This window comes from Chaetodon auriga, chromosome 17, assembly GCF_051107435.1.
Source record: "Chaetodon auriga isolate fChaAug3 chromosome 17, fChaAug3.hap1, whole genome shotgun sequence".
Classification (NCBI taxonomy): Eukaryota; Metazoa; Chordata; class Actinopteri; order Chaetodontiformes; family Chaetodontidae; genus Chaetodon; species Chaetodon auriga.
In genome coordinates, this window is record NC_135090.1 from 8,093,232 (window position 1) to 8,120,833 (window position 27,602).

Genomic DNA, 27,602 nt, shown 5'->3' on the forward strand with positions numbered 1-27,602 from the left:
ATTTTTGGTATCTTGACATTTTAAAGAACTAGGCTAGGACACTTCTCATTCATCATATACGTTCATTTTCATTACAACTCCACACAACACATTTACTGCACTGTCACTTTAACAAATGAGATGGACTCACCATGCATAAATCGCGCAGAAACTGATCATATCAGTCACTTTCCTTGCCTTCTTGGCCGCAAACTCCGCAATAAGATCTTTATTATCCAGTTTGGATGCAATGTCCTTTTCAGCTGATAGCAGGGCAAGCCCGCACAGTCTGTCCTGTGACATGGAGGTGCGCAAATTGTTTTTAATTTCAACTTTGAAAAGCTTTGCTGGCCCGATGTCACCGTTACTAGAAGAGTCAATAGGATCCTGAGCGCCATCTCACAGTCCAGGAAAGTTCCTTCAATCCCTTTGAGGTAACGAAATGTTTTAAATGCTGTAGTTGTTCCCTTTGTTATTATCGCTAGAAGTATCCTCATCTGCACGAAGAGGTGCGGTGCATTTATATCCTGAGATTCGGACGTGCTCAGACGTGCTTCAGTGAGGTCTAATGACATAGCGACAATGAAAAACCTGCTTAATTTGTTGGATTTGTTTTTTATTTATTTGTTTGTTTGGTTGCACAGTTCGCACAGTCCATGCGACGGCTCTGGCTGTGGGTTTCTTTAAAAATGTATGTGACTATCACAACTGGTCTCTCACTGCAAGTTTGAAATCAGGACTTCTTATTTTCTAATAACCGTCGAGGAGAAAACTTTTCCACAAAGAGACACCTTTAGATCAGAGTCTGGGTTCAGGGTGAAGTTTATTATCAGCACCTGAGTCCATCACCCTGGGATCAAAGCAAATGAAACCATTATCAGTGCAGATGAGTAAAACATATTGATGATAAGAGCTTCGTTAGATTATATTAGGTTCAACTTAATTGTTGTTATTTATTGTCAAGTACTAGTTGATCAAGCAGTAATGCTAAACTTTCTTTATGTTACAAAGTGCCTTGTAAAAGAACAAGATAATAAAAATAAAACCAGATAAGGGAGATAAAATGAGACAAAGGTCAAAGGACATGAGCAAAGAGCAAGTAAAACCAATACAATGAACTGAATGAGATAAAATAACTACAAATAAAAACATTGTAAATAAAACATATATTAAACATTTCTAGATGCTTTCACAAAAAGAAAAGCCTGAAGAAGAGAATTAAAAGAAACCAGAGACTCAGTGTGTCTGAGTTCAGAGAGTTCCATAATGTGAGAGCTCTAGAAGCAAAAGCCCCATCAAGCGAGCATTTTGTGGAGATGGTGGAGGAAGCCCTGGCTGGTATCTGGGTACAGTGCAGTGCAGTAATCAAGCTGAGAGCTGATGAAAGCATAGGACTTTTGTTTTTGTGACTTTTGTTTTCCGTCATCTGTTAACATGCTGTCAGTTCTTTTCCACTCTCTCTCCCCTTGCCAGCCACGCCCACCTGTCCACTCACCTGATCACACACCTGAGATTCATTCCCAATCAGTCCAGGATTTAAGCTGCTCTACCACACTCACTCAGGGCCAGATTGTTTCCATGCTGGGCTCTCCAATTACATTTGCACTGGTCTTTCGTTGCCCAAACTGTCTGCCTTTGACCACGTCTGTTTTCCTGTTCGTTGGTATATATCGGAGCCTTTTGTCTCGACCACGAGTCTTGCCCTGCACTTCCTGGATCTTTATGCGCCTGTGACTGTTTTGTGTGTGCTGAACCAAACACTTGAAGAGACTCTAAAATTTGATGTTATGCACTTCCTGGATCACTGCCTGCCTGTGACTCTTTGATGTTTGGTTCACCAAACGTTTCAAGAGAATCTGTATTCCATTGAGAGACAATAGTTCTGAACTTTTCACTGAACGACATTGCTGCTCATCTGTTTCTGCCACGCATAAAATTAAAGTGGGTACAAGCGATATACCTGTGTTCTGGTGATACTGCTATTGGGTCATAAACCCATTAGGAGGCAGCATATTTATAGACAACAAAAAGGGGCCAAGAACTGAGCCTTGAGGGACACCACAATTCAACTGAGCCAAGGAAGAAGTGTCCCAGAGTGACAGAGAAGGTTCTGTTTGAGAGGTTTGTGTGCAATAAGCTGAGTCGAGCCCTTGATGCCTTCACAGGTTTCTAAACGACGTAACAGGATGCTGTGATTGACTGGGCAGCACTTAAATTTAAGGAACTAAAGTTGAGCTGAGGCCTCTGTCTGCAGTTAGCGGAGAGTCATTAACAAGAGTACTTAGTAACCTTAACAAGTGCTGTCTTGGAACTGTAAAGTGCACTAAACCCAGACTGTTAAAATACTATTATTATTGATAAAAGTTTGGGATGAAATTACTTTCCCCAGAACCTAACCCTCCAAGGACCTGGCGTCCACATATGTGGACATCACATTTTGGATTGAAGGAATGGGAAAGACAACAAATAGCATTTTGGCATCTAACCAGAAGTCCAAAAAGCAGTAAAGTGACAAGGAAGATATATATGTATAGTGGTAATAAAAAAAATAATAAACAGTTTTGGGTAGATATGAATATGCTAAGTACAGTAGGAAAACAGCACGAACGTCCCCAGCCAGCAGGTAAAATATGTAGTCCAGTACTTCATGTTAGATCATGCTGCTGTGTAAATTTGAGGTAAGACATAGGTCAGCACAGCAAAACAAAACAGTGTCATGAACTGCCAGAGCATCCAAATGTTGATCATAATCTGCACTCTTAAACTACCCATCGACTTGATCGGTTCATAGTTCACATGGGACTTTTAAGGTGGATTTCTGAAATTAATGTACTGTATATCATCACCGATGAGACAAAACTTGATTTGATGTATGAAGAACATGTGGCTAATCACCTGAGCCACCAGCTTAAAGCTCAGCTATGGTCCAACTGTAAATGTAGGTTAGAAGACATTACAACAATCCAGGCATATGATGCAATACTCACTATGAGTTTTAATCCATCTTATTTAGTTCTCCTGCAGGCTAATTTAGCACTTATCAACAATATACCATGTAGCTCATAAGTTTGCTTAACTTGGCTCTAGGGCATGAAGTTCTAGCTGCTGTACATAGGTTGCAGTGAGCCAATCACTGAATGTGTCAACAATCAACTGTGCAAATAGATCAGACATACAAATCTGTTGATTGAGAAACTGTCCTTTGGCCAGCCTGCAGTTGCAGAACCACTTCTTTTACTGCATTTGTGCTCCAAGAATCTTCATTCACCAATATAGAGTCTTATCAAAACTGAGACAATGGGAACACACTTGATTTGGGTGGGTCTGCTCACAATCTGCAGCCTTTCCTTCTGTCAAGGTAATACGCATTATATTCTAATCACAGGACTTGCTGTATGTGGGCAGTGTGTGTTTGCTTAAGTTTCTATTTCACTGTTTGGTAGAGTTTATTCAGAATGTCAGCAAGAGCTCCTGGAGAATGTGGATTTTCCAGGAACAGACATAACATCTCTCTACTCTCCTGATGCTGAGCACTGCCAGCAGCTTTGTACCCAGCACTACGCCTGTGTGTAGAGTGCTCACACATGCAGAGGTTCAAATAAAACGGAAAAAAAACAGGAATCCAGTAAAAGACTCAGCAGTAAGCCATCTGAGTGTTTTTTTTTTTACATGAGAGATGTCATCGCTGCCCCCCCTCACTCCATGCTGAACTCTTTTCTTCTTTCGTCTTGGACCACCACATCTAACTTTCTTCCTCTCTGCTTCCTCCAGATCTGATGGTTTAATTAAGATATGCACTTTGTTTGTTGTAGTGTCATGTGATTGCTATTCAAGCTGCAAATGAGCAGCCAACTTTCTGAATTTGAAAGTCATTATTCACAGAGCTCACTTTTCTAGTATGCGGAGAGCAATGATATTAAAATATATCTTTGACATCAAGACATCAAGTGAAGAACTAGTAAATTCCTACATATAGTTAATAATTATCTGCAGTAATTGATGCAACAGCTGTCATATAGGTGTTTAACATTTTCAGAACCCTCTCACCTATCACAATGGAGACCAGGGGCTTTCTCCAGGACTGGTGCAAAACATCTTAAGTTTGGATTTCATAAACCACCTTAAGCCTACTGTGAACTTTGTTGTCAACAGCGAGCCGAGAGATAAAGCTTCATGTAAACTGAACATCCCCCTCCAAAACAGAGAACATGGAGCCAAAAAGAGAGCTGACCCAGCTGCTACTGCATCTGCAGGAGCAGTGAGCACAAACCAGGGAGGAGGTCTTCTCCGCAGAGACTGTTACAGACACTTTGGAGAAGAAGTGCAGATTGTTCTCTTGGCTCTGTGAACTGACCAACTGGAGGAAAACATTAACCCTAAGAGCGTTCTGCACATTCTGCTCTGACAGTTCACTCATTTTCTTTCTTTCTGAACAATTCTTTTGCTGGATTATTGCACCATCTAACATGTTTAAAAATGCTTAAAAGTTGAAGGAGCATGTTCGCACACACACACACACACACACACACACACACACACACACAGTGACAGAAACAGACAACAGGATGGGATGGCAGCATTTACAGTTTCCAAAAGCCTTCTTTCTGTTTTATGTGTGGCCCACAATCACACCCGTAATGTTTGTTTAATGTTGAGGCAATAAGTATGAATCCTATTTATCACAATCTTATTCTGTCATGAAGTTGATAAGCTTTAAAGTGATATATTCACGAAAGTTTAAAGCTGCAAAAAACTGGACTTAAAACTACGGTGGCCGGGAGGTGCAATTTAACATTTTGGAAAACAAATTAACAAGACGTGAAACACATTTACAAGTGCCGAGACAAATTTACATTTCAGAAAACAAATTAACAAATACAATCTACCGGAAAGGGAACGTCCCAAATACGGGGTTGACCCGGAAGTGATAACGGGAGCGGGTCAGTTCGATTTGTTGATGTTTTCAATAGACGGAGATGGACAGAGACCGAGTCATGTTTTGCCTGTTTTGTGGCAAACACATGAGCCAATTAACACGGTTTTGTTTTTTGTGTACTGTATGCACTGCTCTAACATATCTGGTCCGCCGGTCTGGTCCATGCCTCTTAAACACTGTAACGACCGACCACACGATAACAAAACCGCGTTAATCGGCTCATATGTTGTCCACAAAACGGGCAAAACATGACTCGGTCTCTGTCCATCTCCGTCCATTGAAAATGTCAACAACTCGAATTGACCCGCTTCCGTTATCACTTCCGGGTCAACCCGATATTTGGGACGTTCCCTTTCCGGTAGATTGTATTTGTTAATTTGTTTTCTGAAATGTAAATTTGTTTCGGGAATTGTAAATGTGTTATGGTAATGTAATGTTGTTTTATGATATGTAAAAATGTTTTCCAAAACGTAATTTTGTCTCACAGTTTGTAATGTTGGTTTGCACTTCCCGGCCACCGTATAAAACTCACCAGAGGCCTGAAACACCACTCGAAATGAATTCAGGATGTAAAAGGATTTTTCTGCTGCCCCCAAGTGGCTAAAAGTATTTCACCAGTCAATTATTGCAGGTTTATAAAATCCCTTTAGGCTGTTGTCAGTAAGCTCTGCTGTATTTGTCATAATGAGCAGGATGTCATCATACTGAGTTATTGATTCATTTATCTGCATGTTTTCAATTGAGCTCATGTGTCCTCAACAGGACAACGGATTAGATTTCATGTCTGTGTTCTCATTGGTCGAGGCAGGATGCAGCCTGGACGGATCAGCAGTCTGTCACACAGCTAACAAACAAAAGACAACACTTTGATTCATACAGGTGAATTGGAAATGCAGCTAACCTGCTTTAAAGACTGGAGCACCTGAAGGAAACCCACACAGACAGAAAGAAGATGAAACCTTCACCAGCCAGCCAGTGAATGTGACTGTCTCAGAGCAGAAACATACATCCCTGGTTGTTTTGACTGTAATAGAGTAACCGATGAACACCCTTTGGTGTGTTTGATTAAACAATACTGTTTACAATGTTAGGATTTGTGTGCGAGGTATAATGTGAAATACATACTTTTTTGTGAGGTAGCTGTCTCTACAATTATAAATCAGTTTTCAGCAGTGTTACATACAATATTGTAGCTGGTAGGGTGTGCGCCCCTTGTATTGAGGCTGTCGGTTCTCTGCAGGGGCCCCAGGTTTGACTCCCACCTGCAGCTCATTTGCTGCATGTCATCCCCTCTCTCTCTGCCCCCCTTCCTGTCGTACCTTCAGCTGTCTCTATCATAAAGGCAAAAAAGCCCAAAAACATAATTAAAAAAAATCTCAAAATCTCTCTTTACAAACTCTACAGCTGTTGACATCTGCAGTCTCTGTGCTCCAGTGTCTCCTCTTCCTGATGTCTCCTGTTTGTCTCTGCTCTGTCTGTCCAGTCTGTGTCTGTGTTGCTGCAGGGCGTGGCTGACAGGTTGGGACCATCCTCCTGAACTCACCTGCATGCAATCACCAATCAAGACCCACCTGCTCACTCTGTATATAAGCACCCGGATTGCTATCAGTGTTTGTTGTATCCTCTGTCTTGCTGTGTGGTCGCAACCTAGCTGAAGCTCATGTTAAGCCCCCTTTCAGTTTTTGCCTTGTCTGCTTTCTTTATACTTAATTGGTTGTGTTTTCCCTGTTGTGCTCAGGTGTCTTGCCCATACCTGCTTTGTTTGTGCCCTGCTGGTCTGCTCTCACAAAAGAAATCTGTCCTAACCCATTTTCTTCATTAAAATACTTTAACTGTTTTCTCGCCTCCTGCCTCATTTGTCCGAGCCTGGTGCTTTGGATCCAGCAAATTCAGTCAAAACTAAACAACAACATATGACACCCAGGGCCGTCCTGTGACAGAGCATTCATATTCAGAAAAACGACCAAAGTGTTTCTGTTATTTTAACCTTACTCAGACAGCTTGGCTGAGGACCACATACAGGGGAGGAAATCAGGAAAGCATTGAGAAACAAGGTGACTGACACTGCTGGTTTTGGTACTTTCATGTGACTTTGTGACAGTAAGAAAAATATAACAGCAGCCTCATCCTTCAATCACCTGTCTGCCAGGCTGTCTGTCTGCCAGAGCCTTGTCGGCCTCAGGAGTGCTAGAATGTGGACTCCACAAATGCAGACCACCAACTCAGCTGACAATGAGGAGTGTGACGCAGAGCCTGCCCACCAGACCTTACCTGTCAGTTGTTTTACCAATGGAGTGTCTTCTTATCCCACAGTGTGGCATAAGAAGTCTAAATATTAAGTTATTCTTTGTACTAGTCTGCTGATGGTATCTTAACAATCCAGTGTTGCCAGATTGGACAGTTTCCTCCCAGCTGTGCTGCATTTGATGTGATTGGATAGGTGAACAAATTTAGATCAGTAGGTGGTGTGTAAATTCTGTACACTGTACTCATTTGAATTGCCGTGCCGGAACTGGTCTCGTCTGTGTGGGCAGGGGTGAGTGAAAAGTGCATGGTCACTGTGACTGTTCAACAGTCTAATTTCAGTTAAAACATGCAACAGTAAATCACTGCAGCAGCACTTTAAGATAAAACCAACAAACTAAGATAATGTTGGCATTGGTGTCCACAGGCACAGATTATGCAAGCAATGTTTGTTGGAATGCTACAGTAATGTCAGGGCACATAATAAATGAGTGCAGATGTTATATCCCAAAAACTACGACACCCCTTAAAGTTGCTGCAGTGTTCCTGCAGCAACTTAAACTGTGGTGATTGCAGTTATTTCTTTTGCAAGCGGCTGATTCTGGATTCCTGTTTTCCTTCCTTCTACACTTTATGTCACGTCTTAGATCAGAGACTATGAATGCAAGGCAAGAGAAGTCACTCCTCCTCACATCTCACTTGGTCTAATGCCTGTGGATCTAAGCAGCTAGAAGTGGAATAATGCAGAAATAATAAAGACGCAGACTTTGAACATGACATCATGCTGCCCTGAGTGAATTGAAGCAGGTGGGTGTGGACGGATGGGGGGGGCATGCTTGGATAGAGTGTGAAGCATCTCAACTGTGTGGAGTCACAATCTTGGGAACGAACACGAAAATGGGAGGGGGCTTCTCTCCACCAATCTGGTTGTGAAGGGTTGGTCAGAGCGTGTTATAAAAACAGGCATCCGATAGATCCAAGTTTCACTTTCACTGGTTCCAACTTCAGCTGCAGTCAGGGGGATCAGTTCACTCTGAAACCATGGCCAAAAACATGAGTCTGCTGTGGGGCTCTGGCTCTCCACCCTGCTGGAGGGTCATGATCGCTCTGGAGGAGAAGAACCTGAAGGGCTACAACCAGAAACTGCTCTCCTTCGAGAAAAATGAGCACAAGTCGAAGGAAGTCATGGACATAAATCCGAGGGGACAGGTGAGTGAATCTGGAAATAATACAAGTCCTTTCATAGAGTCAGCCTGCTTTTTCATGACATGCACACATTTCTATTCATTGTAATACTAAGTTTTTATTTCACTCTTTCTTTCTTAAAGGTGCCTGCCTTCAAACATGGAGACTTGATCGTGAATGAATCCCTCGCTGCCTGCTTTTACCTGGAGGTGAGAACTTTGCTAAGCTGCTGAACTCGGCCTTGTGCTGCCATATTCCACCAGGGAGTTAATAATTAGTAGGGCTCCTTGTATGCGTAACAATGCCTCAATGCCGAACAGACACAGCACACTGCAGAGGACAGGAAACCGAAGTTTGCAGCTGTTGATCATAGTTTCTCTTTTCATGTCTCCAATAACAGAGCCAGTTCAAGTCCCAGGGAAACAAGCTGATCCCTGACGGCGCTGCTGAGCAAGCACTGATGTACCAGCGCCTTTTTGAGGGTTTCCCATTCTACCAGAAAATGTGTATGTTAACCCAGACATGCAAAGCTGAGGTGTTTCACTTGTTTCACTGTTTTGCAATGCTGCATGTTAATAATCCTAATTAATAATCATCAGAATCAGAATCAGAAAAAGCTTTATTGCAAAGTATGATTTTACACATGCAAGGAATTTGTTTTGGTGAAGTTGGTGTATGACACATCTACTAAAAATAGGAGGACAAAATATAACAATATAAATATATATATACAAGTCTATACACTTTTTTTTTCTTTTGTTTTTTCCAGAAACACAGTCTGTTTTTTCCAGAAAGAAGTCCAAGCTGAGCGTTATTGTAACACATAGAGTTGTGTCTATGTCAATGTGACAAGTTGAAGCAGAGGTGGAATGTGAAGAGTGTCGGGGGGGTTCCGAGCCTTGTTGACAAGGCTGACAGCAGACGGGAAAAAACTGTTCTTGTGGTGTGAGGTTTTGGTCCTGATGGACCGCAGCCTCCTGCCAGAGGGGAGTGTCTCAAAGAGTTTGTGTCCGGGGTGAGAGGGATCAGCCACAATCTTTCCTGCATGCCTCAGGGTCCTGGAGGTGGACAGGTCCTGAAGAAACGGGAGATTGCAGCCAATCACCTTCTCTGCAGACCGAATGACACACTGCAGTCTGCCCTTGTCCTTGGCGGTGGCAGCAGCATACCAGATGGTGATGGAGGAGGTGAGGATGGACTCAATGATGGCTGTGTAGAAGTGCACCATCTTTATCTTTGGCAGGCTGAATTTCTTCAGCTGCTGTAGGAAGTACATCCTCTGCTGTGGTTTCTTGATGAGGGAGCTGATGATCGGCTCCCACTTGAGGTCCTGGGAGATGATAGCTGCCAGGAAGCGGAAAGACTCCACAGTGTCAATAGAGGAGTCACAGAGAGTGATGGGGGCAAGTGAGGCTGAGTTCTTCCTGTTGTCCACAACCATCTCCACTGTCTTTAGAGCATTGAGCTCCAGGTTGTTCTGGTTGCACCAGGTCACCAGATGGTCAACCTCCCACCTGTAGGCGGACTCGTCGCCATCAGAGATGAGTCTGATGAGCGTGGTGTCGTCCGCAAACTTCTGGAACTTGATGCACTGGTGACTGGAGGTGCAGCTGTTTGTGTACACGGAGAAGAGTAGAGGAGACAGAACACAGCCCTGGGGGGATCCGGTGCTGATGGTCTTTGCGTCGGAGACGTGTTTGCCTGAAGCAGAGTTGGGATGATGGTGTTGAAGGCAGAGCTGAAATCCACAAACGGGATCCCAGCATAGGTTCCTGTGGAGTCCAGGTTCTGGTGGATGAAGTGGAGGGCCAAGTTAACTGCATGGTCTACAGACCTGTTGGCTCTGTAGGCAAACTGCAGGGGGTCCAGGAGAGGGTCAGTGATGTCATCACATTTGAGCCACTTGGATTTAGTTATTAAAGCCCCAACAGGCCACAATAATTTAAGATCGAACTGATGCTGTTGCCATTTAGGTCTTTTGGGATGCTGAACTACATCGCTTTTGGCAGCATCACACACCAAACTGTCACCTTTACACCACTGAGACTTCTTGTCTTCAGTGAGGGAGGGGAGCTCCCAGTGCACCACTTACAACAGGTTGTGATGTTAAAAGTTCATAGCTTGCAAGTCATGAGACAGAGTCCTTCAGGGTGCAAAAAGAAGAGAGCTGCACCCCAAGTTAATTCCAATCAAATCATGCATTATTGGAAAAACATTTTCCAAAGTGATCACAGTATTTTCCAACATTATTTGAGCCACTTGTGCTGTTTTCACTGATTGTTTTCCATAACACTTTAATGACTGACCCCACCCTCAACTGCTCAGGAAATGAAAGCAATTGGCCCACTACAATGTTTGGATAAATTTATTATCTCTCGTAGCTCCCATACCTTTGAGAGTCACCACTGAAAGTCTGTTTTGACATTTTTCAGTGGAATTTATTTTCTACATCTGGTTGGTCCCAGAGGAAGAGAGGCATGACTCTGCTCAGAAGAGGAACAAAGAGGCTCTGATTGCTGAACTCAAGCTGTGGGAAGGATACCTGGACAAGGTAAACCTGAAGATAACACCTGAAATCATACACACTCAGGAAACTGGTTCTGCCGCAGTAACAATAAAAACAACACAGGGTCACACTCACAAGAAAAAAATGGCTAGAATTGCTCGTTGCCAAGGTAAAAAATATTATTATCTCATTTTTCAAATCCTTATATCAAAAACAAAACAAAACAAAACTGCAAGTTGTGGTTTTATCTGAGGTAATGTGTAGGACAAACCAGGGAGTAACTGCACATTAGTTGTTACAGGCAGCAGCAGAAGAATCAGGAATATATAAAAGGAGACATAGAAGGGAGTAAAATACAAAATATAAAATGCAAAATCAACTTTATATATGTACTTTCTATACAAAACTTTATTGTTTGGGCTATAAAAAGAAGAGATATAACGTGGTTATTAAAAACATTACTGACCTTTAGAAGTATTTGTTGGCACATTTTGTTAGCAGTGGACAGAGCCAGGCTACCTGTTTCCAGTCTTTGTGCTAAGCTAAGCTAACTGGCTGTTGGCAGAGGCTTCATATTAAATAGACAAATACCAGAGTGATGTCAATCTACTCATGTAGCTCTCTGCTAGAAAGTAAAGGATTTCTTTGAAGGCACATGAACCCATAATGTATTTTCGTTAGCTCAGCTACTGTATAGCCATCCATCGCATCTATGATTTGTGCAAATTGTGATTGTAATGTGAGAAAGCAGCAAATGAATGCAGCTCTGTTTAGCGGCTGACATGACAGTCTTGGTTGTCTGATCTGCTCACCAGCACATGAATGTGTCCTTTAACTTTCTTGTTCTGTCCTCCAGGCACCCTGTTGCATGGCAGGAAAGACCTTTACACTGGCTGATGTGGCTGTTTTTCCATGCATTGCTTTTCTCTTCCACTATGGGTAGGTGACCTCATTGACTGAAACTGACTTTCGGCTGCTTGAGACAATGAATGCATGGATTGCAAATGCCAAGTTCACATGAACATTTCTTCATTCCGTAGGTTACGTGAGGAGCGTTACCCCAAACTGGCAGCTTATTATAATGGTCTTAAGGACAGACCCAGCATCAAAGCCACCTGGCCTCCCACGTGGCTGGACAGCCCAAGAGAAGAGGTGCTGAAAGACGTTTGAGATGCTGACATGCTGGAATCATTCCTGTAACCCCTCCTTGCATTGAACTACTCCATCTGGCAGCATTTTAACTTCACTGTGGTTGTTAATTTCCCACCAGAATTAACTGCAGATCACTGTTTTGGTGCTGTCAATAAATAAATAAATAAATAAATAAATAAATAAATAAATAAATAAAAATTGACTTTCAGCATTGTGTCAATTTAAAGTTGTGTATCCACAGAGCCCTCTTTGAGGCCATGGTTGACCGGAATAGGTTGTAACAGGAATAAATTACATCAAAATATAGCTGTGGGTTTCTATAACAAGATATGTGACCACAGCCATCATAACTGATCTGTCACTGCAAGTTTGAAATCAGGACTTTGGTTATTTTTCAAGTAACTGTTGAGGTGAAAACATTTCTGCAAAGAGACACCTTTAGATCAGAGTCTGGGTTCAGGGTGAAGTTTATTATCAGCACCTGAGTCCCTCACCCTGCGATCAAAGCAAATGAAACCATAATCAGTGCAGATGAGTGAAACATATTGATGATAAGAGCTTTGTTAGATTATATTATGTTCAGCTTCATTGTTGTTGTCATAAATTCTCAAGTACGTGTTGATCAAGCAATAATGCTGAACTTTATTTATGTTACAAGAACAAAATAATAAAAAATAAAACCAGATAAGGCAGATGAAATGACACAAAGGCCAAAGGACACAAGAGAGTAAAACCAATACAACGAACTGAATGAGACAAAAAAAAAAAAACTATAAATAAAAACATCATAAATAAAACATAAATTAAGCATTTCCAGAGGCTTTCACAAAAAGAACAGCTTTAAGAAGAGATTTAAAAGAAAATGGACAACCCATCCCAACCCCTGCATGAGACAGTAGGGGGCTTCAGTAACAGACTGCTCCATCCAGTCTGGAAGAAAGAACTCCACCACAGGTCCTTCATCCCAACAGCTGTCAGACTGTTTAACTCCAGCATTGTTTTGCACTACTGTTATCAATGCTAATACATGCTCACATTATCCATTTCATCTGATGTAATACGTCTAAGGTTGTATATATTTTTTCTCTACTGTGCAATAACACTAATTATTGTCCATATTGGCAACAGTTTGTGCACATACATAGACTTCAGAAATTCAATGTCTTTTTTTACAACAGCATTTCTCAAGTGCAATACATTGATAGTTTTTCCTCATAAGAAATGAACAAATATTTTTTAGAATCTGTACTTAATGTAAATATACATAGTTTTTTTTTCTTTTCTGGATCCTGTTTCCTTTGTGTTTATCTTGACCCTTCTGTGCAACCATTTTTGCTTTGTAATACCTGTTGGCTGTAACGACATACTTTCCCCGGTGTGAGATCAAAAGTCTTATCTTATCATGCTAGATTGTACAATGAATTATATTGCCAGCCTGCTCTGAGGCAGAGGTAATGTCCTCGATTGAGACGAACCTCAACAAGCAAAGCATTTTGGGAAAAGCAATGGAGGAAGAATGAATGTTACAAAGCTCATGGGACACTCCAGTGACTGACTATTACTATAATATTGTTATATACTATTACTTTAAGTGGGAGAAGCAGAAGCTAAGGGTCTTGCTTATTTAAAAGCTCCAAAACCACTGGATGTTATATCTCCTGTCATGCTACCAGCATCATTTTCTTTTGAATGCATTGCCATCCACACAGCAGTGCCACCAGCCATACAAGCCTGAAGCTCTCTTGACATGCTGATTGAATGAAATGCTAAATTTCTAAGAGGTAACAAAAGAAACGTTTTTAACTTCTTTGTTACCTTCGATCTTTCTGTGTTTGCTAGTTGTGTTTGCTCTCTGATAACCTTTATTTTCCATCGTTATTTATTCAGAGAGGACTTTCCAACAACACCCTGCTGCACACTCACACAGTTACCCAGTACAAATACAGTCTGTAGGTTTGCCCAGACAGAAAACAAAGCCGGGTTTTACCAAGGAATATTCCTATGTCCTGTTATTTCCCTCCAGTCTTTCTCTGTATGTTTACAATGTAGATTTCTTAAATCCCCATAAAATCGTGAAATTTTCTCTCAAGTGAAATACAAATAAGATGCTATTTGCATTCTAGGCGTTGCTGCTATCTGAAGCGTGTCTTCACCGTCTCTGATCACATGATGCGGAGAAGACCTCCTCCCCGGCCATGATGAAGTATTCCCTTATGATCCCCTTATGATATCAGCTTTCTTCTGCTCTCCTGCCTGCTCATTTAATGACACTTATTGGTCAGAGCTTGTGTGTTTGTCTCACTGTATTATTATACATCAGGTGTACAGTGATTATTGCCAGCTAATGACGGAATGTGTCAACAATCAATCATGCAAATCAATCAGAAGTATAAATGTGTGAGTTGTGATAGTCTTTCAGGCAATCCATGCGGTTGCATCTTGCTGACGAGTAAAGATGGAGCTAATTCTAACTACGTTACTCAAAGGTTGAGGCACAAACGTCTCCCACTGATCTCTGAGCAGATTCACTGGATCAGTTGTGGCTTCAGTGGCTGCCTCAGACGTGCTATTCATGAGGATTAATATTTGCAGTCTTCCAGTAACAAATGCATAACCTTAATTGAACCACCGCTGCCTTAAAACCATTGCCTATCTGTCTTCTTGATTGTCAGTTGCAGACTTCAGCACACCCGCCTCTCTCTCCACCAGGCACTTCTACTGCTACCTGAAGACCAGTCCCTCTGGACAGCCCACTGTTCGGACTCCACTGCTGGGTGTCACCTCTGGCTTTGCCCTCAAACCCTGCCACCCAGACCCCACATAGGCATATAACAACTTAAATCCACCATGATATCCATTAGCAATGAATGATATAAGTGTATAATCAAACACTTGCAGCAAAAGGTTGTAGCAACATCCTGCAGGCTGTTGTGCATGTTTTGAGGTACAATGTGTTGTCCTCTCTGTTGTGCAAAGGAACAGCCTCATTGACAAGAGATACAACCGTGCGTTGCTTTGTCAGAGAGACAACATCGGTGAAGGCTACCAGTTGCTTTAAGATAATACAGTACTACAGTGTGGGATGAGAAGTCTAAATATTAAGTTATTCTTTGTACTAGTCTGCTGATGGTATCTTAACCATCCAGTGTTGCCAGATTGGACAGTTTCCTCCCAGCTGTGCTGCATTTGATGTGATTGGATAGGTGAACAAATTTAGGTCAGTAGGTGGTGTGTAAATTCTGTACACTGTACTCATTTCAATAGCAGTGCCGGAACTGGTCTCATCTGTGTGTGCAGGGGTGAGTGAAAAGTGCATGGTCACTGTGACTGTTCAACAGTCTAATTTCAGTTAAAACATGCAACGGTAAATCACTGCAGCAGCACTTTAAGACAAAACCAGCAAACTAAGATAATGTTGGCATTGGTGTCCACAGGCACAGATTATGCAAGCAATGTTTGTTGGAATGCTACAGTAATGTCAGGGCACATAATAAATGACTGCAGATGTGACATCCCAAAAACTACGACACCCCTTAAAGTTGCTGCAGTGTTCCTGCAGCGACTTAAACTGTGATGATTACAGTGAATTCTTTTGCAAGCGGCTGATTCTGGATTCCTGTTTTCCTTCCTTCTACACTTTATGTCATGTCTTAAATCAGAGAGTATGAATGCAAAGCAAGAGAAGTCACTCCTCCTCACATCTCACTTGGTCTAATGCCTGTGGATCTAAGCAGCCAGAGGTGGAATAATGTAGAAATAATAAAGACGCTTTGAACATGACATCATGCTGCCCTGAGTGAATTGAAGTGGGTGGGTGTGGACAGATGGGGGGGGGGGGGGGGGGGGGGGGGCATGCTTGGATAGGGTGTGAAGCATCTCAGCTGTGTGGAGCCACAATCTTGGGAAAGAACACAAAAATGGGAGGGGGCTTCTTTCTACCAATCTGGTTGTGAAGGGTTGGTCAGAGCTTGTTATAAAAACAGGCATCTGACAGATTCAAGTTTCAGTCTTCAGCTGCAGTCGGGTGTAGCAGTTCACTCTGAAACCATGGCCAAGGACATGACTCTGCTGTGGGGCTCTGGCTCTCCTTTCTGCTGGAAGGTCATGATCGCTCTGGAGGAGAAGAACCTGACGGGCTACAACCAGAAACTGCTCTCCTTTGAGAAAAAGGAGAACAAGTCAAAGGAATTCTTGGAAATAAATCCCAGGGGAGAGGTGAGTTAATCTGGAAATAATACAAGTCCTTTCTTAGAGTCAGCCTGCTTTTTCATGACATGCACACATTTCTATTCATTGTAATACTAAGGTTTTATTTCACTCTTTCTTTCTTAAAGCTGCCTGCCTTCACACATGGAGACAAGATCCTGCATGAGTCCCTCGCTGCCTGCTTTTACCTGGAGGTGAGAACTTTGCTAAGCTGCTGAACTCGGCCTTGTGCTGCCATATTCCACCAGGGAGTTAATAATTATTAGGGCTCCTTGTATGTGTAACAATGCATCAATGCCAAACAGACACAGCACACTGCAGAGGACAGGAAACCGAAGCTTGCAGCTGTTGATCATAGTTTCTCTTTTCATGTCTCCAATAACAGAGCCAGTTCAAGTCCCAGGGAAACAAGCTGATCCCTGACGGAGCTGCTGAGCAAGCACTGATGTACCAGCGCCTTTTTGAGGGTTTCCCACTCTACCAGAAAATGGGTATGTTAACCCAGACATGCAAAGCTGAGGTGTTTCACTTGTTTCACTGTTTTGCAATGCAACTGTGTTTGTTGGCCCTGTAAATCCTGCATGTTAATAATCCTAAATGATAATCATCAGAATCAGAATCAGAATCAGAAAAAGCTTTATTGCAAAGTACGATTTTACACATGCAAGGAATTTGTTTTGGTGAAGTTGGTGTATGACACATCTACTAAAAATAGGAGGACAAAATATAACAATATAAATATATATATATACAAGTCTAATCACTTTTTTTTTTTGTTTGTTTTTCCAGAAACGCAGTCTGTTTTTTCAGAAAGAAGTCCAAGCTGAGCGTTAATGTAACACATAGAGTTGTGTCTATGTCAATGTGACAAGATGAGGCAGAGGTGGAGTGTGAAGAGTGTCGGGGGGGTTCCGAGCCTTGTTGACAAGGTTGACAGCAGACGGGAAAAAACTGTTCTTGTGGTGTGAGGTTTTGCTCATGATGGACCGCAGCCTCCTGCCAGAGGGGAGTGTCTCAAAGAGTTTGTGTCCGGGGTGAGAGGGATCAGCCACAATCTTTTCTGCACGCCTCAGGGTCCTGGAGGTGTACAGGTCCTGGAGAGATGGGAGATTGCAGCCAATCACCTTCTCTGCAGACCGAATGACACACTGCAGTCTGCCCTTGTCCTTGGCGGTGGCAGGAGCGTACCAGATGGTGATGGAGGAGGTGAGGATGGACTCAATGATGGCTGTGTAGAAGTGCACCGTCATTGTCTTTGGCAGGCTGAATTTCTTCAGCTGCTGTAGGAAGTACATCCCCTGCTGTGTTTTCTTGATGAGGGGTGAGGATGGACTCAATGATGAGGGAGCTGATGTTCGGCTCCCACTTGAGGTCCTGGGAGATGATAGTTCCCAGGAAGCGGAAAGACTCCACAGTGTCAATAGTGGAGTCACAGAGAGTGATGGGGGCAAGTGAGGCTGAGTTCTTCCTGTTGTCCACAACCATCTCCACTGTCTTTAGAGCATTGAGCTCCAGGTTGTTCTGGTTGCACCAGGTCACCAGATGGTCAACCTCCCACCTGTAGGTGGACTTGTCAGAGATGAGTCCGATGAGGGTGGTGTCGTCCGTAAACTTCTGGAGCTTGACAGACTGTTGACTGGAGGTGCAGCTGTTTGTGTACAGGGAGAAGAGTAGAGGAGACAGAACACAGCCCTGGGGGGATCCAGTGCTGATGGTCTTTGCGTCGGAGACGTGTTTCCCCAGCTTCACACACTGTTTCCTGTCAGACAGGAAGTCTGTAATCCACCTGCAAGTGGAGTCAGGCATGCTCAGCTGGGAGAGCTTCTCCTGAAGCAGAGTTGGGATGATGGTGTTGAAGGCAGAGCTGAAATCCACAAACGGGATCCCAGCATAGGTTCCTGCAGAGTCCAGGTTCTGGAGGATGAAGTGGAGGGCCAAGTTAACTGCATGGTCTACAGACCTGTTGGCTCTGTAGGCAAACTGCAGGGGGTCCAGGAGAGGGTCAGTGATGTCATCACATTTGAGCCACTTGGATTTAGTTATTAAAGCCCCAACAGGCCACAAAAATTTATGATCGAAACTGATGCTGTTGCCATTTAGGTCTTTTGGGATGTTGAACTACATCGCTTTTGGCAGCATCACACACCAAACTGTCACCTTTACACCACTGAGACTTCTTGTTTTCAGTGAGGGAGGGGAGCTCCCAGTGCACCCCTTACAACAGGTTGTTATGTTAAAAAGTTCATAGCTTGCAAGTCATGAGACAGAGTCCTTCAGGGTGCAAAAAGAAGAGAGCTGCACCCCAAGTTAATTCCAATCAAATCATGCATTATTGGAAATACATCTCCCAAAGTGATCACAGTATTTTCCAACATTATTTGAGCCACTTGTGCTGTTTTCACTGATTGTTTTCCATAACACTTTAATGACTGACCCCACCCTCAACTGCTCAGGAAATGAAAGCAATTGGCCCACTACAATGTTTGGATAAATTTATTATCTCTCGTAGCTCCCATACCTTTGAGAGTCACCACTGAAAGTCTGTTTTGACATTTTTCAGCGGACTTTATGTTCTACATCTGGTTGGTCCCAGAGGAAGAGAGGCATGAGTCTGCTCAGAAGAGGAACAAAGAGGCTCTGATTGCTGAGCTCAAGCTGTGGGAAGGATACCTGGACAAGGTAAACCTGAAGATAACACCTGAAATCATACACACTCAGGAAACTGGTTCTGCCGCAGTAACAATAAAAACAACACAGGGTCACACTTACAAGAAAAAAATGGGTAGAATTGCTTGTTGCCAAGGTAAAAAATATTATTATCTCATTTTTCAAATCCTTATATTAAAAAAACAAAACAAAACAAAACTGCAAGTTGTGGTTTTATCTGAGGTAATGTGTAGGACAAACCAGGAATGCACATTAGTTGTTACAGGCAGCAGCAGAAGTATCAGGAATATATAAAAGGAGACATAGAAGGGAGTAAAATACAAAATATAAAATGCAAAATCAACTTTATATATGTACTTTCTATACAAAACTTTATTGTTTGGGATATAAAAAGAAGAGATATAACGTGGTTATTAAAAACATTACTGACCTTTGGAAATATTTGTTGGCACATTTTGTTCGCAGTGGACAGAGCCAGGCTACCTGTTTCCAGTCTTTGTGCTAAGCTAAGCTAACTGGCTGTTGACAGAGGCTTCATATTTAATGGACAGATACCAGAGCGATGTCAATCTACTCATGTAGCTCTCTGCTAGAAAGTAAAGGATTTCTTTGAAGGCACATGAACCCATAATGTATTTTCGTTAGCTCAGCTACTGTATAGCCATCCATCGCATCTATGATTTGTGCAAACTGTGATTGTAATGTGAGAAAGCAGCAAATGAATGCAGCTCTGTTTAGTGGCTGACATGACAGTCTTGGTTGTCAGATCTGTTCACCAGCACATGAATGTGTCCTTTAACTTTCTTGTTCTGTCCTCCAGGCACCCTGTTGCCTGGCAGGAAAGACCTTTACACTGGCTGATGTGGCTATTTTTCCAAGCATTGCTTTTCTCCTCCACTATGGGTAGGTGACCTCATTGACTGAAATTGACTTTCGGCTGCTTGAGAGAATGAATGCATGGATTGCAAATGCCAAGTTCACATGAACATTTCTCCATTCTGTAGGTTACGTAAGGAACGTTACCCCAAACTGACAGCTTATTATAACGGTCTTAAGGACAGACCCAGCATCAAAGCCACCTGGCCTCCCACGTGGCTGGACAGCCCAGGACAAGACATGCTGGAAGGCGTTTGAGATGCTGACATGCTTGAATCATTCCTGTAACCGCTCCTTGCATTGCACTACTCCATCTGGCAGCATTTTAACTTCACTGTGGTTGTTAATTTCCCACCAGAATTAACTGCAGATCACTGTTTTTGTGCTGTAATTAATAAATAAATAAATAAACAAATAATGTAAAGTTATAAAGTTGAGTATCCACAGAGCCCTCTTTGATGCCATGGTTGACTGGAATAGGTTGTAACAGGAATAAATTACATCAAAATATAGCTGTGGGTTTCTATAACAAGATATGTGACCACAGCCATCACAACTGATCTCTCACTGCAAGTTTGAAATCAGGACTTTGGTTATTTTTCAAGTAACTGTTGAGGTGAAAACATTTCTGCAAAGAGACACCTTTAGATCAGAGTCTGGGTTCAGGGTGAAGTTTATTATCAGTCCCTCACCCTGCGATCAAAGCAAATGAAACCATAATCAGTGCAGATGAGTGAAACATATTGATGATAAGAGCTTTGTTCGATTATATTATGTTCAGCTTCATTGTTGTTGTCATAAATTCTCAAGTACGTGTTGATCAAGCAATAATGCTAAACTTTATTTATGTTACAAGAACAAAATAATAAAAAATAAAACCAGATAAGGCAGATGAAATGACACAAAGGCCAAAGGACACAAGCGAGTAAAACCAATACAACGAACTGAATGAGATAAAAAAAAAACTACAAATAAAAACATCATAAATAAAACATAAATTAAGCATTTCCAGAGGCTTTCATAAAAAGAAAAGCTTTAAGAAGAGATTTAAAAGAAAATGGACAACCCATCCCACCCCCTGCATGAGACAGTAGGGGGCCTCAGTAACAGACTGCTCCATCCAGTCTGGAAGAAAGAACTCCACCACAAGTCCTTCATCCCAACAGCTGTCAGACTGTTTAACTCCAGCATCATGTAATGTAACACTGGTTTTCCAATTCGACATCATAAGCCTACTTTTGTTTTGCCCTCCTGTTATCAATGCTAATACATGCTCACATTATCCTTTTCATCTAGTGCAATATATCTAAGGTTGTATATTTTTTCTCAACTGTGCAATAATAAGTGATTATAATTATCACGTCGCATTGGTGGAAGGAACACTCAGACCTTTGGTTCCAGTACAAGTAGCAATACCACCGTGTAGAAATACTCTGTCCCAAGTACAACTTAGTTAAGTTATTATATCATTTGTATTGTAATTGAATTGTCATCGTTGGTGGAATAACATATGAATCACTTCAGTGTTGCATCTAGTGAAGATGGAGCGAATTCAACGTTACTCAAAGTTTGAAGCACAAACGTCTCCCAGTGATCTCTGAGCAGATTCACTGGATCAGTTGCGGGTTCAGTGGCTCGCTCAGACGTGCTATTCATGAGGATTAATATTTGCAGTCTTCCAGTAACAAATGCATGACCTTAGTGTGGGATGAGAAAGTCTAAATATTAAGTTATTTTTTGTACTTGGAAGTCTGCCGATGGTATCTTAACCATCCAGTGTTGCCAGATTGGACAGTTTCCTCCCAGTTACGCTACATTTGATGTGATTGAATAGGTGAACAAATTTAGATCAGTAGGTGGTGTGTAAATTCTGTACACTGTCCTCATTTGAATAGCCGTGCCGGAACTGGTCTCCTCTGTGTGTGCAGGGGTGAGTGAAAAGTGCATGGTCACTGTGACTGTTCAACAGTCTAATTTCAGTTAAAACATGCAACCGTAAATGACTGCAGGAGTACTTTAAGATAAAACCAACAAACTAAGATCATGTTGGCATTGGTGTCCACAGGCACAGATTATGCACGTAACGTTTGTTGGAATGCTACAGTAATGTCAGGGCACATAATAAATGACTGCAGATGTGACATCCCAACAACTACGACACCCCTTAAAGTTGCTGCAGTGTTCCTGCAGCCACTTAAACTGTGATGATTACAGTGAATTCTTTTGCAAGCGGCTGATTCTTGATTCCTGTTTTCCTTCCTTCCACACATTATGTTTGTCTTAAATCAGAGAGTATTAAAGCAAAGCAAGAGAAGTCACTCCTCCTCACATCTCACTTGGTCTAATGCCTGTGGATATACGCAGCCAGAGGTGGAATAATGCAGAAATAATAAAGACGCAGACTTTGAACATGACATCATGCTGCCCTGAGTGAATTGAAGCGGATGGGTGTGGACAGATGGGGGGGACATGCTTGGATAGGGTGTGAAGTATCTCAGCTGTGTGGAGTCTCAATCTTGGGAAAGAACACAAAAATGGGAGGGGACTTCTTTCGACCAATCTGGTTGTGAAGGGTTGGTCAGAGCTTGTTATAAAAACAGGCTTTGTCAGATTCAAGTTTCAGCCTTCAGCTGTAGTCAGGTGTAGCAGTTCACTCTGAAACCATGGCCAAGGACATGACTCTGCTGTGGGTCTCTGGCTCTCCTTTCTGCTGGAGGGTCATGATCGCTCTGGAGGAGAAGAACCTGAAGGGCTACAACCAGAAACTGCTCTCCTTTGAGGAAAAGGAGCACAAGTCGAAGGAAGTCTTGGACATAAATCCCAGGGGACAGGTGAGTGAATCTGGAAATAATACAAGTCCTTTCACAGTGTCAGCCTGCGTTTTCATGACATGCACACATTTCTATTCATTGTAATACTAAGTTTTTATTCCACTCTATCTTTCTTAAAGGTGCCTACCTTCACACATGGAGACAAGATCCTGAATGAGTCCCTTGCTGCCTGCTTTTACCTGGAGGTGAGAACTTTGCTAAGCTGCTGAACTCGGCCTTGTGCTGCCATATTCCACCAGGGAGTAAATAACTAGTAGGTCTCATTGTATGTGTAACAATGCCTCAATGCCAAACAGACACAGCACACTACAGAGGACAGGGAATCAGAGCTCCATACAGCTGTTGATCATAGTTTCTCTTTTCATGTCTCCAATAACAGAGCCAGTTCAAGTCCCAGGGAAACAAGCTGATCCCTGATGGTGCTGCTGAGCAAGCACTGATGTACCAGCGCCTTTTTGAGTGTTTCACACTCAACCAGAAAATGTGTATGTTAACCCAGACATGCAAAGCTGAGGTGTTTCACTTTTTGTTTTGCAATGCAACTGTGTTTGTAAATCCTGCATACTAATAATCCTGATAAATAATCATTACATTTAAGTCACTTGCATTCAGTTTTAAAGCCTCACCAGGCTACAAAAGCTTTTTCTCACAAAGCTTTATGATTGAGCTGATGCTGTTGCCATTTAGGCCTTTTGGGATTTTGAACTACATCGCTCTTGGCAGCATCACACACCAAACTGCCACCTTTACACCACTGAGACTTGTCTTCAGAGAGGGAGGGGAGCTCCCAGTGCACCACTTGTTTGTTGTGATGTTAAAAAGTTCATAGCTTGCAAGTCATGAGACAGAGTCCTTCAGGGTGCAAAAAGATGAGAGATGCACTGTGAGTTAATTCCAGTCAACTCATGCATTATTAGAAATACATTTGCCAAAGTGATCACAGTATTTTCCAACATTATTTGAGCCACTTGTGCTGTTTCACTGATCGTTTATCAGAATACTTCAATGACTGAACCCACCCTCAACTGCTCAGGAAATGAAAGCAATTGGCCCACTAATGTGGGAGTGAATGTTTTACAATATTTGGATATTTTTTTGTTTTTATCTCTTGTAGCTCCCATACCTTTGAGAGTCACCACTGAAAGCCTGTTTTGATGTTTTTCAGTGGATTTGATGTACTACATCTTCTTGGTCCCAGAGGAAGAGAAGCATGACTCTGCTGTGAAGAGGAAAAAAGAGGCTCTGATTGCTGAGCTCAAGCTGTGGGAGGGATACCTGGACAAGGTAAACCTGAAGATAACACCTGAAATCATATATCCCCAGGAAACTGGTTCTGCTGCAGTAACAATAAAAACAACACAGGGTCACACTCACAAGAAAAAAAAAAATAGCTAGAATTGCTTGTTGCCAAGGTAAAAAATATTATTATCTCATTTTTCAAATCCTTATGTAAAAAACAAAACAAAACAAAAGTGCAATTCGTGGTTTTACCTCAGAATCAGAAATCAGAAATCAGAAAAAGCTTTATTGCCAAGTACGATTTCACACAAGGAATTGGTTTTGGTGATGTTGGTGCATGACAATCTTCTTTTAAACTATTAAAAATTAAAAAATTTATCAATATAAATATATATACACAGTCTGTTTTTTTTTTTTTAATGTTCAAAAATGTGCAAATCCAAGAAAGGAAATCCAAGCTGAGCGTTAATGTCACGCATGGAGTTATGGCAATGTCAATGTGACAAGGAGAGGCAGAGGTGTGAGGAGTGTGAGGAGTGTGAGGAGTGTCGGGGGTGGGGGGGTTCTGGCTTTGTTGACAAGGATGACAGCAGGTGGGAAAAAAGTGTTTTTGTGGTGTGAGGTTTTGGTCCTGATGGACCGCAGGTGAGGATGGACTCAATGATGAGGGAGCTGATGTTCGGCTCCCACTTGAGGTCCTGGGAGATGATAGTTCCCAGGAAGCGGAAAGACTCCACAGTGTCAATAGAGGATTCACAGAGGGTGATGGGGGCACGTGAGGCTGAGTTCTTCCTGTTGTCCACAACTATCTCCACTGTCTTTAGAGCATTGAGCTCTATGGTTGTTCTGGTTGCACCAGGTCACCAACCTCCCACCTGTAGGCGGACTCGTCACCATCAGAGATGAGTCCGATTAGCTGGAAACTTCAGGAGCTTGACAGACTTGTGACTGGATGTGCAGCTGTTCATATACGGGGAGAAGAGCAGAGGAGACAGAACGCAGTCCTGGGGGGATCTGTTGCTGATGGTTTTAGAAGGGACTAAAATCCAAAATATGAAATTAAAAAATCAACTTTGTATATGTACATTCTATTCAAAACTTTATTGTTTGTGAGATGAGAAGAAGAGATATAAAATGGTAAATTAAAAACATTAGTGAGCCTCAGAAGTACTGGTTGGCACATTTTGTTCGAAGTGGACAGAGCCAGGCTACCTGTTTCCAGTCTTTGTGCAAAGCTAAGCTAACTGGCTGTTGGCAGAGGCTTCATATTAAACGGACAAATACCAGAGTGATGTCAATCTCAATCTCATGTACCTCTCTGCTAGAAAGTAAATGATTTGGCACATGCACCCATAATGTATTTTCGTTAGCTCAGCTACTGTATAGCCATCCATCGCAGCTATGATTTGTGCAAATTGTGATTGTAACATGAGAAAGCATCAAACGAATGCAGCTCTGTTCAGCCGCTGACACGACAGTCTTGGTTGTCAGATCTGTTCACCAGCACATGAATGTGTCCTTTAACTTTCTTGTTCTGTCCTCCAGGCACCCTGTTGCGTGGCAGGAAAGACCTTTACACTGGCTGATGTGGCTATTTTTCCAAGTGTCGCTTTTCTCTTCCGTTATGGGTAGGTGACCTCATTGACTGAAACTGACTTTCAGCTGCTTGAGAGAATGAATGCATGGATTACAAATGCCTTTTCTCCATTCTGTAGGTTACGTGAGGAGCGTTACCCCAAACTGGCAGCTTACTCTAACGGTCTTAAGGACAGACCCAGCATCAAAGCCAGCTGGCCTCCCACCTGGCTGGACAGTCCAAGAGAAGACATGCTGAAAGACGTTTGAGATGCTGACCTGCTGGAATCATTCCTGTCACCACTCCTTGCATTGCACTACTCTATCTGGCAGCATTTTAACTTTACTATGGTTGTTAATTTCCCACCAGAATTAAGTGCAGATTACTCTTTCTGTGCTGTCAAAAAATAAAAATTGACTTTCAGCATTGTGTTCATTTAAAGTTCACTATCTACAGAGCCTTCTTTGAGCCCATGGTTGACTGGAATGGGTCGAAGTGACGGGGATAAATTCTATCAAAACATAGTTGTGGGTTTCTACAACAAGATACGTGACCATAGGCATCACAACTGTTCTCTCGCTGCAAGTTTGAAATCAGGACTTTGGTTATTTTTCAAATAACTGTCGAGGTGAAAACATTTCTGCCAAGAGACACCTTTAGATCAGAGTCTGGGTTCAGGGTGAAGTTTATTCAAAGAAAATGAGACCATTATCAGTGCAGATGAGTAAAACATACTGATGATAAGAGCTTTGTTTATGGTCTATTCAACTTAATTTTTATTGTCATTTGTGTCAAGAGCTAGTTAATCAAGCAATAATGGTCAATATTATTTATGTAATGAAGTGCTTAATAAAAGAACAAAATAAATAAAAATAAACCCAGTTAAGGCAGATAAAATGACACAAAGGCCAAAGGACACGAGCAAGTAAAACCAATACAATGAACTGAATGAGATAAAATAACTACAAAAAAACATTGTCAATAAAACATATTAAACATTTCCAGAGGCTTTCACAAAAAAAAGTTTCAAGAAGAGATTTAAAAGAAGTCAGAGACTCAGTGTGTCTTCAGCTGAAAGAAACATGAGTGCAACACTTCTGACTTGATTAACAAAACAGAGCTTAGCATCAGTTTTTACCCTTAGATTCCGAGCAGCCTGTGTTCGATTTATTTGGGAGACCACCAAGATTAGCACCGAAAGAGCTGATAGAATTTGGGGGATTGAACAGAACGATTTCAGACTTATCATTAAATTGGAGTAAATTTGGGAACATCCAGGATTTGATGTCAGAGAGGCAGATTGTGAGATTAGCCACACTGCTAGGATTCATGGGTTCAATAGCACGTACAACTGAGTGTCATCTGCATAGAAATGGTAAAACACACCATGGTTTTGAATGACCAGGCCAAGAGGCAGTCACAGTATATTGAGTCTCTTACCTGCTGCTGTTTTCCCTCATCTGTTCATATGTTCATTCAGTACTTTTCCACTCTCCCTCCCCTTGTCAGCCACATCCATCTGTCCACTACCTGATCACACACCTGAGATTCATTCCCAATCAGTCCACTATTAAAGCTGCTCTACTGCACTCACTCAGGGCCAGATTGTTTCCATGCTGGACTGTCCAATTAGAATTGGACTGATCTCTCGTTCCTGAAACTGCCTGCCTTTGACCACATCTGTTCTCCTGTTCCTGGTATATTTGTCTCTGACCACGAGTCTTGCCCTGCACTTCCTGGATCTTTGTGCGCCTGTGACTGTTTTGTGTATGCTGCACCAAACTTGTGAAGAGACTCTGAAATTTGATGTTATACACCTCCTGAATCATTGCCTGCCTGTGACTCTTTGATGTTTGGCTCACCAGACATCTCAAGATAATCTGTATTCCATTGAGAGACTATAGTTCTGAACTTTTCACTGAATGATATTGCTGCTTATCTGTTTCTGCCACGTGTAAAATTAAATTTGGTACAAGCGATATACCCGTGTTCTGGTGGTACTGCTATTGGGTCCTAAATAAACCCGTTACAGTGGCAGCATATTTGTCGAGAACAGAATGGGGCCAAGAACTGAGCCTTGAGGGACACCACAATTCAACTGAGCCAAGGAATAATGGCAACTGTGTTATAGTGACAGCAGATCTGATCATAGGCAGAGCTTCTGTGAGGGAGTCACCATCTGATGTATCCTGATGGAATGATTTA

At 42.2% G+C, this 27,602-nt stretch overlaps 3 protein-coding genes across 3 annotated transcripts; all 3 read left to right on the top strand.

Annotated features, from left to right (window-relative positions):
• The first annotated feature begins 8,178 nt into the window (after positions 1-8,178).
• LOC143334953 (glutathione S-transferase A-like) lies at positions 8,179-12,126 on the top strand. Its single transcript, XM_076753998.1, has 6 exons — positions 8,179-8,368; positions 8,488-8,553; positions 8,745-8,850; positions 10,777-10,895; positions 11,707-11,789; positions 11,891-12,126. The coding sequence occupies exons 1-6, from the start codon at positions 8,201-8,203 to the stop codon at positions 12,018-12,020; spliced, it is 672 nt and encodes a 223-aa protein (XP_076610113.1). The 5' UTR covers positions 8,179-8,200; the 3' UTR covers positions 12,021-12,126.
• Positions 12,127-16,013: 3,887 nt separating this feature from the next.
• LOC143334952 (glutathione S-transferase A-like) lies at positions 16,014-20,142 on the top strand. Its single transcript, XM_076753997.1, has 6 exons — positions 16,014-16,217; positions 16,337-16,402; positions 16,594-16,699; positions 18,769-18,887; positions 19,696-19,778; positions 19,880-20,142. Exons 1-6 carry the CDS (start codon positions 16,050-16,052, stop codon positions 20,007-20,009), a joined length of 672 nt encoding a protein of 223 aa, XP_076610112.1. The 5' UTR covers positions 16,014-16,049; the 3' UTR covers positions 20,010-20,142.
• Positions 20,143-22,392: 2,250 nt separating this feature from the next.
• LOC143334950 (glutathione S-transferase A-like) lies at positions 22,393-27,377 on the top strand. Its single transcript, XM_076753996.1, has 6 exons — positions 22,393-22,582; positions 22,702-22,767; positions 22,962-23,067; positions 23,748-23,866; positions 25,367-25,449; positions 25,537-27,377. Exons 1-6 carry the CDS (start codon positions 22,415-22,417, stop codon positions 25,664-25,666), a joined length of 672 nt encoding a protein of 223 aa, XP_076610111.1. The 5' UTR covers positions 22,393-22,414; the 3' UTR covers positions 25,667-27,377.
• The last annotated feature ends 225 nt before the right edge of the window (positions 27,378-27,602 follow it).

Excerpts from the sequence above, each read along its gene's own strand:
- LOC143334953 (XM_076753998.1), top strand. The coding sequence starts at position 8,201 with ATGGCCAAAAACATGAGTCTGCTGTGGGGCTCTGGCTCTCCACCCTGC. Across the intron at positions 8,851-10,776 it reads CCCATTCTACCAGAAAATGT|TGGAATTTATTTTCTACATC; the intron begins GTATGTTAACCC and ends GACATTTTTCAG. Across the intron at positions 10,896-11,706 it reads GGGAAGGATACCTGGACAAG|GCACCCTGTTGCATGGCAGG; the intron begins GTAAACCTGAAG and ends TCTGTCCTCCAG.
- LOC143334952 (XM_076753997.1), top strand. The coding sequence starts at position 16,050 with ATGGCCAAGGACATGACTCTGCTGTGGGGCTCTGGCTCTCCTTTCTGC. Across the intron at positions 16,403-16,593 it reads CTGCCTGCTTTTACCTGGAG|AGCCAGTTCAAGTCCCAGGG; the intron begins GTGAGAACTTTG and ends CTCCAATAACAG. Across the intron at positions 18,888-19,695 it reads GGGAAGGATACCTGGACAAG|GCACCCTGTTGCCTGGCAGG; the intron begins GTAAACCTGAAG and ends TCTGTCCTCCAG.
- LOC143334950 (XM_076753996.1), top strand. The coding sequence starts at position 22,415 with ATGGCCAAGGACATGACTCTGCTGTGGGTCTCTGGCTCTCCTTTCTGC. Across the intron at positions 22,768-22,961 it reads CTGCCTGCTTTTACCTGGAG|AGCCAGTTCAAGTCCCAGGG; the intron begins GTGAGAACTTTG and ends CTCCAATAACAG. Across the intron at positions 23,867-25,366 it reads GGGAGGGATACCTGGACAAG|GCACCCTGTTGCGTGGCAGG; the intron begins GTAAACCTGAAG and ends TCTGTCCTCCAG.